Source organism: Protomyctophum bolini, assembly GCF_963924005.1.
Source record: "Protomyctophum bolini genome assembly, chromosome: 19".
Lineage (NCBI taxonomy): Eukaryota > Metazoa > Chordata > Actinopteri > Myctophiformes > Myctophidae > Protomyctophum > Protomyctophum bolini.
This window is the reverse complement of record NC_137880.1, coordinates 13486228-13494710: the sequence shown is the minus strand read 5'-3', so window position 1 is coordinate 13494710 and position 8483 is coordinate 13486228. Positions and strand designations below refer to the sequence as shown.

Genomic DNA, 8483 nt, shown 5'->3' with positions numbered 1-8483 from the left:
TGGCCCTGTTGTATATGTTTATGACATCAGGGCACTCCATATATGGATTTATGTAAAATACTTTTGGGTCCTTGGCAATATTATACTGGCTGACCGTCACCAACGTGCTGTACAAGTCAATGAAACAAAGACAAGGAACTAATGAGACAAAACAAACAAAACATTACACATAATAAATACAGAAATAAATCCTTATAATAGCAGTGCACAGCAAAGCCGGGGGTTTTTATCATTATGCTCATCTAGGATTCAAGGCCAGGGAGAAGTGAGTTTTTAAGATTTAAAAGCCACAAGGGACTGGGCAGAACAACTATGCAGGCAAGCTGTGCCAGAGCATACGGGCAGCCGCTGCAAAGGCTCGGTCACCTCTGTTCTTTTGCCTCGGTCTTGACCCCAGATCTACGGTGACACTGTATGAGTTTATATATATATATATATATTTTTATATATATAACTACGGAGGAGCCAGCCCATTTAGGTCTTTAAAAACAGACAAATAAAGTCTAAAATGGATGTAGAGACAGTGGAGTGAGGCCGGAACTGGGATTGATAATATTATGGTCTCGCCTTTTCTTAGTGAGGAGGCAAGTGGTCAATGGGCACTGGTCAATGCCCAAATTCCGGGAGATGCATGTGAATCAAGCTTTGAGGAAACTTTGGCCTTTATCTAGGCTAAAGTCTAAATCCCACTCCCACAAATGATTCACCATGCAAGCATTGGTGCGGTTGATGATAACCTTAAAACTGTTTAGTTATAAGGAGTCGCGAGTATAATTTGCATTGAAGAGGCTGGTTTTGACGAGAGCTCTCTTTGTTTCTGGTTTTTGAGGGGCGCTAGCCCCTCCTGTGCCCAGCTTTCCGGGTTTGTGTGAACACAAACATTGGCTTGTGATCGGCTGATCACCCCATAGCGATGATTTGATTGGCTGAGCAAAGTACAGTACATATTGAAGCTAAAAGTGAGGGCAGAAAAGTGAAGACACAAATTGTGATTGGCCAGAATGATGCGTGATGATAAGAGCACCCCTCAATTCACACGGGTGTGATTTGTTTTTACTTCATACTAGAGGGCGGCACGAGTGTGTCTGTATACATGCGGTGGATGTGGCTGTGGTCCACGAACTGCTTCAGGTTGCCCAGGTTGTCCCACCACTCGAAGAGGAAGGTCTCGGCAATGAGACTGAACCAAGGCGTGATCTCTAGCTCCTTGCGCTTCGCCCTCCTCATCATCTCCTTCAGCTCCTCCCTGGAGACATAGCGGTGGGCCTTGACCTCGTTGGGGTCGGGGCGCACCTCCACGTCCTTTTGCACGAGGAGGACGTAGTCGATCTCGTGCTCTCCCCACAAGCCGTCCGACCGGGCCTTGTAGTGGATCCTCGTCAGGTATGTCATGTCGTCCGGCGTCACCTGCTCTGCGGGGATTCCCAGTTCGGCTTTGAGTCTTCTCTGCGCGGCTCTCCTCACTCCCATGGTGTCCCTCTCCTCCAGCTCGCTGGCCGTGTGCAGAGGGTGACTGCAGCACGCATTTGTAAAACAGCCTGGGAATGTGATCTTGGCGTCGGACCTCTGCTGCAAGAGCAGCCTCTCTTCGCTGTCGAAGAGGAAGACGCTGAAGGCTCTGTGCAACGAGCCTTTGTCGATGTTGGCGTTCAGGTGGCAGTTTTTCTTGGTGTCTTCTCCGATCTCGCGGTCGTCGTGGTCGACGAGGATGCACATCTCCGAGAGGAGCTGCACCTGCTTCTCGTCCAGGTCATCTGTGTTTATTTCAGACGGGGTGCGGCCGCCTTCCAGTTGCTTGTCGGCAGGGATCAGCCTCTGCTGGTCAGGGTGAACGCCTACCATGTCCTGGATGTTGGCCTTGACATTCTCAGTGTGGTCACTCGGCTCAACGTCCAGGGTGGTGGTGGTCTTGCCGGTAAGGGTCTTCATAAGAAGCTAAAATGGATGTTAGCTAATGTTTTGCACAGTTTGAGTCATTGCTACTGTGACTAAGCTGTAAAGTTGTGAAAAATGCTTGAACGCTCTCTTTTATGTTGGCGGTGACATCACAGTTCCAGACTCACATTGTGGCTGAGCCGCTGCAGAGGTATTGTCAGCGTTTCCTAAATTAGAAATTCTATAGTACTACCTGTTGTACCCGCTGTACTTATTGCAGCATACATTATTGGAGAACTTACACCACTGTGGTTGTGTAGGGTGACAGTATTGTAGCATCAAGACTTGGACATTTTTTTTATATTTGAGAGTAATTATACGTCATTATTACTCACAGACTGTAAAAAGAAACATGGACAGTGTCACAGTGACATCATCATCACCCCTTGGTTTGTGGTGTCCCTTTTAGAATCCTGCAGTTCATTAGATTGATCGATTCGTCATGAGCTGGTCTATGGTAGCAGAATAGCAGTTACTGTTGGTTTTAATTCCTCAATATTAATTATGCAATTACAGAAATAATCTAGTATAGAGGTTTTCTGGACCCACTGAAAACTTTCCAATTCATTATTCTAAGCCTAGAATCAAGTCATTCAGGATACTGGTGAATCATGAGCATAAAACCTTTGATTCTGTGGAAAACAAAAGAAAGAAAAATGAATATATAATTATGATATACTACATTTTATAAATACTCTTTGTTTAGTGATTTTCTTTTTTTCACAGAATCAAAGAAATGGTCATGACTCACTGTTGATGGCTTGTTTCTAGGCTTAAATAATTGATATAAATATTTTTGTGATTCTCTATGGGAAAGATTAATAGTAATTTTTTCAGTGGCTCCATAAAAGCAGGCCCACTGCTATGCTCTATAGCAGCACTGTGTTTCGACCTGGCAGATCTGCTACTTTTGATGCTTAAGCTTTTGTGTCACAGTGACACTGTATTATGATCAAGTGGCCCTACTTGATGATAGGCCGGGCATTAATTGACGAAAAAACCCCACAAAGTTAGAATATGGAGAAGAGGTTTCTGCCCGAAAGCAATAATATGCATTTATTATTTTCATTTTAAAGTACCGATATGACATTGTAACTTGTATGGTGGGCACTGGGCAGCATAGAAAATTACAGGCTATTGGGCTCATACAGTACGTGTGCTTGCGTTTTGCTGCCATCTAGTGGCCGAAATGTGGTGGCTGCAGACAGAGAAATTGGATGAAAGTTGTACTGGGCCTCCGTTCCTGTCCTGTCTTCTCGTTGTGTTGCCGGATAAGTTGTCCTCAAGGTGCGGCCCATCCTTGAGTTGGTTCCAGGGGTCCCCCATCAATTGCAAAATTAGTTAATTTAGATGACAATGCTTTTGTATTTTTACTAAGTATATTTTGAATTTCTGACATTTTCTATATTGCAGTATTATTTAAGTAAAATGCTTGAGTACTTTCTCCGCCTCTGTCTGCATGCCAGTCCATCGTTACGTGTAAACCAGCTCGTTCACACGGCCCTGCTCGCCCCCGGTCACCCCTCGCCTGGAGCTGGAAATGCCATGTCAGAATCATACAGAGATGACTGGCTTACTATAGAGCTCCAGAGATTAAATGAGAACTAAAACCTCTCTGGTAATTGGTCTGTCCTCGTGTAATAAATCAATTACTGTGCATGATACTATAGGGAGAGGATGATTAAGCTATTAAGACCTGACTGAGGCAGATTCTACAAATGGTTCTCAAACGTTCACGTTTTCCCCCCAAAAAATAGCATATGTACGAGATCGCAGTGCGGCACAAAGTGAGCTTGCACATGTACTTTCATCATTTTCATTTCATTTCAACCTTTATTTAGTTCTCGGAGAACACACTGAGGGCTGAGACCCTCTTTTTCAGTGTATGAGTGTCTATTTCAAGTGTCTTTTGACTGGGGGGGGTCATATTTTGACAGCAGGAATTGCCTGTCATAATTTGACCACCCAGTATTAGGATGTATTAGGATGTTGATATTCATTCATCAGCCAACACTCCACTGACAGGTAGTACCCCCCCCCCCCCCAGATAGGATGTACAGGGCCTTAGTCCTACTCCTCCTCCCAGCCAACACTCCCCACTGACAGGTAGTTACCCCCCCCCCCCAGATAGGACGTATAGGGCCTTATTCTCAATGTCTGAAAGTCTGTCTGAATGTCTGAAACACTGTCATTGCTCCTCACTGGCTGCACCAATCGCTCTGACTTCTGACCTCACACCCCCACCCCCTTGCATCACAGGCCACCGTTCTCTGTGTTACCCCACTGTCATACTTCCTCTGCTACAGCCGCAACACAACAAACAGTGGCCTATCCAACACACTGTGACGCCCCTATTTCATCTGCTGCACAGTGTACTGGACTGTAACAAACTTCCACCACGGCGACCACACGCATTCCCCACATGTTGCTGCATCACGGACGAGGACACACTGCTGATCACTTTCCCAGTAGCCTAAAGGTGTTTAGACACCACAAAATGGAATGACCAGGTCCATTTGGTTTAATACACTCCCAAAGTTTAATTACTGTGTACTATTTATATCTGTTTGTTGTATCATAATATATCGAAAAATGCATCCACCACTCGAGGGAGGGGGGAGACAGCAAAAGCTCTTGCATGATGGAAAGAGCTTTAACCAACGCTGATTCATATATTAGAATGGGTAAGGACTATAGTAAGTAAAACATGTGAGTACTTTTTCCACCAATGCGCGTGCTAGATTAGACCTAGAATGTTTTAACATGCTGAATAAAATATACAAAAAAATATAATAAACATGCAGACTTGCATCATCGGAAGATTCCAAACAATAAGGGCCTTTCTCGGCCCCACCCCTCTCCCAACACAATATAAACAAATGAGAGAGGGGTGGGGCCGAGTTCCAAGCCAGAACTCTAGCTTGTACCACTACCTGGTGCCCACATTTGGTTCTGAGAACACTCAATGTGAAAATCCAGAACCTGTGAAATACGCTAACACGGCACGGCTCGCTTGGGTCTCGCGGTGGAAAAGAGCCGTTGGTTGCTAGGCAACTGCAGGGTGATGTTGGGTGAAAGGTTCCCGAGGGACAGGAAAGGATCAAATGACATCCCTTTTTAGCAGGAATCTCAAAAGTGTCATTTCATCTTTCTTTGTTCCCCCCTAGAGAGGCAAACATAACTGCACCATTTGGTGCTGTTCCACAGTGTTTTGAGTAGAACATGAAATGACGTTTGGTTTGCTAACTTGACGAGGCAGCGCTGCAACCTGTTTTCAACCTGAATTTTTAACATGTTTACTCTGTTTAAGCAGTGGTGGAAGTACTCACATTTGTTTTATTAAGTAAAAGTATCACTAACACAATATAGAAACTGATCTATTTAAAGTCCTGTATTCAGCATTTACTTTAGTAAAAGTAGCTACAAACGTATTGGCATCAAAATACTTAAAGTACCAAAAGTAAAAGTACTCATTATGCAGACTGTTTTCAAATGTACAAAATGTACAAGAGAAAAATCCTTTGAAAATAGCAGATCTATGATGCGGTGCATTCAGTGAGCTTACATTGGCTAGCCTATTTTCAAATTGCCAATGTAAATTAAGTGGTTAATGTATGTTTTGTTGTATATTCTAAATCTGCAAAGTAACTATTAACTAAAGTTTTCAAATAATTGTAGTTGAGTAAAAAGTACAATATTTGCCTCTGAGATGTAGTGGAGAGTAGAAGTAAAAGTACTCTACTTGGGTACATGATTAAATTAAAGTTACACTGACGTCTGACTTCATACTTTGAGGCATCACTGCAATGTGTATACATTGCAGTGATGCTTGTAACCTGCTTGCAAAAGTCCATTAACGGGTTTACTCAGTTTAAGTGTCGTGATTTAACGTCATTGTAGAACAATTGTTTTCTTATCTTTTTACTTGACATGTGGGTATAGTAAAAGCTACTGGGACTTCAAAACGTCAAATAAAATGTCTTTTAGTACTGCGACACGTCCTTAAAGCCAACATCTACACGGTATAAAACCTACCCCTATTTATTATGTTACAGTTACAGTGAGTGACGCGTCACATTTTCATTTGATAACCTCGCGAGGCCGGTATCTATCTGAGTAATGCTGATGCTGATGCTGAAGAGAGAGAGATTAGGAGAAGAGCCAGTAGGGGCAGGCCAAAAAATCTATTCACTCAAATATCATGATTTTTAAAATCTATTTTAAAGTAGGCAGGCTAGCAGCCATACTCCAGAGCGCCACGTACATTGCATATATACTGCCGGAGTGTCGGGCAGAGACCTCTTATCTCTGTATTTTAACTTGTTTTTCGTAAATTAATGCTCTACTACTTTGTCACACCAAAGCAGCAAAAATGTACAAGCTCAACACTCGATGTAGTGCGGCGCGTTTTGAGCTTATAGATCTGCTATTTTGCTATATTTGAATTGGAATCCTTAAAAGTAAAATGTATTAATTTCAAATTAATTTAGTTAACTTTATGGACTTAAATACAAATATATTGGACATAAAATAGACTACATTTTCAATAGTCCTACTAGTAATACTAATTACTAATAGTAATACTAATAATTAAGGTACTTATAGACTGAAGTAATTAAAGCATTTGCATGTTTTGTATTGTATTGTAACGCCTGAAACCAATCACATATCAGTATTTGTATGTTAACCTGTGGGCCACCAGTTGCCATAAATGTTCTAATCTAAACTATAATGTCTAATCTGATATTCTATTCTCAGTGCAGTTACTCCACTCCGCCACAGGGGGGCAGTGTATGTACACGGTTGGACTGGCTAACGGGATGCTTTTAGCTCCACACAATAGAGACTGGAGAGGATGAATGTGTTCAATAATGAGGTTATAGCGCCGCAGTGTCAGTGGGGAAAATGGCGCAATAATAATAACACTCCATAAAGACCATTAAAGGCTAGGGCCAGGTGCATGCTGGGATAAAGGTGAATACAAATAAGTTTAGGGTCCTTCTGCTGCCATTCACGCTGGTTATACTGTGTAAAGTGGGAACTGTTTATCGTGTGTGTGTGTGTGTGTGTGCATGGGTATGCATGTGTGGGTGTGTTGCTGTCTTGAGTGTTGATATGGAGGCCATGAATAAATTATCTGTAGTATAAAAGTGTGTGTGTGTGCGCACGATACAACCTCACGTGTGTGTGCGCATGCATGCACGTACATGCGCGCATGTCACCAGATCGTGTGTGTGCGTGTGTGTTCGTTCCACGGGGTGCATACGTTTGTAAGATATACTAACAGTCCGACAAAAACACCTAACGCGTGGCAGGTTAAAATTCACCTGTGGCTCCCGACATGCATGGCAGGTTAAAACTCACCTGTGGCTCCGGACATGCATGGCAGGTTAAAACTAATCCGTGGCAGGTTAAAACTCACCCGTGGCTCCCGACATGCGTGGCAGGTTAAAACTCACCCGTGGCAGGTTAAAACTCACCCGTGGCTCCCGACATGCGTGGCAGGTTAAAACTCACCCGTGGCAGGGTAAAACTCACACGTGGCTCCCGACATGCGTGGCAGGTTAAAACTCACCCATGGCAGGTTAAAACTCACCCGTGGCTCCCGACATGCATGGCAGGTTAAAACTCACCCATGGCAGGTTAAAACTCACCCGTGGCTCCCGACATGCGTGGCAGGTTAAAATTCACCCGTGGCTCCCGACATGCGTGGCAGGTTAAACTAACCCATGGCAGGTTAAAACTCACCCGTGGCTCCCGACATGCGTGGCAGGTTAAAACTCACCCGTGGCTCCTGACATGCGTGGCAGGTTACAACTAACCCATGGCAGGTTAAAACTCACCCGTGGCTCCCGACATGCGTGGCAGGTTAAAACTCACCCGTGGCTCCCGACATGCATGGCAGGTTAAAACTCACCCGTGGCAGGTTAAAACTCACCCGTGGCTCCCGACATGCGTGGCAGGTTAAAACTCACCCGTGGCAGGTTAAAACTCACCCGTGGCTCCCGACATGCGTGGCAGGTTAAAACTCACCCGTGGCAGGTTAAAACTCACCCGTGGCTCCCGACATGCGTGGCAGGTTAAAACTCACCCGTGGCTCCCGACATGCGTGGCAGGTTAAAACTCACCCGTGGCTCCCGACATGCGTGGCAGGTTAAAACTCACCCGTGGCTCCCGACATGCATGGCAGGTTAAAACTCACCCATGGCAGGTTAAAACTCACCCGTGGCTCCCGACATGCGTGGCAGGTTAAAATTCACCCGTGGCTCCCGACATGCGTGGCAGGTTAAACTAACCCATGGCAGGTTAAAACTCACCCGTGGCTCCCGACATGCGTGGCAGGTTAAAACTCACCCGTGGCTCCTGACATGCGTGGCAGGTTACAACTAACCCATGGCAGGTTAAAACTCACCCGTGGCTCCCGACATGCGTGGCAGGTTAAAACTCACCCGTGGCTCCCGACATGCATGGCAGGTTAAAACTCACCCGTGGCAGGTTAAAACTCACCCGTGGCTCCCGACATGCGTGGCAGGTTAAAACTCACCCGT

General features: G+C 44.8%; 1 protein-coding gene across 1 annotated transcript; it reads right to left on the bottom strand.

Moving 5' to 3' along the window:
- Positions 1 to 1053: 1053 nt before the first annotated feature.
- LOC308334564 (isopentenyl-diphosphate Delta-isomerase 1-like) lies at positions 1054 to 1929 on the bottom strand (the record flags this gene model as incomplete). The annotated part of the gene is made up of 1 exon (XM_080791362.1): positions 1054 to 1929. The coding sequence occupies one exon, from the start codon at positions 1927 to 1929 to the stop codon at positions 1054 to 1056; it is 876 nt and encodes a 291-aa protein (XP_080647488.1).
- Between the last annotated feature and the right edge of the window lie 6554 nt (positions 1930 to 8483).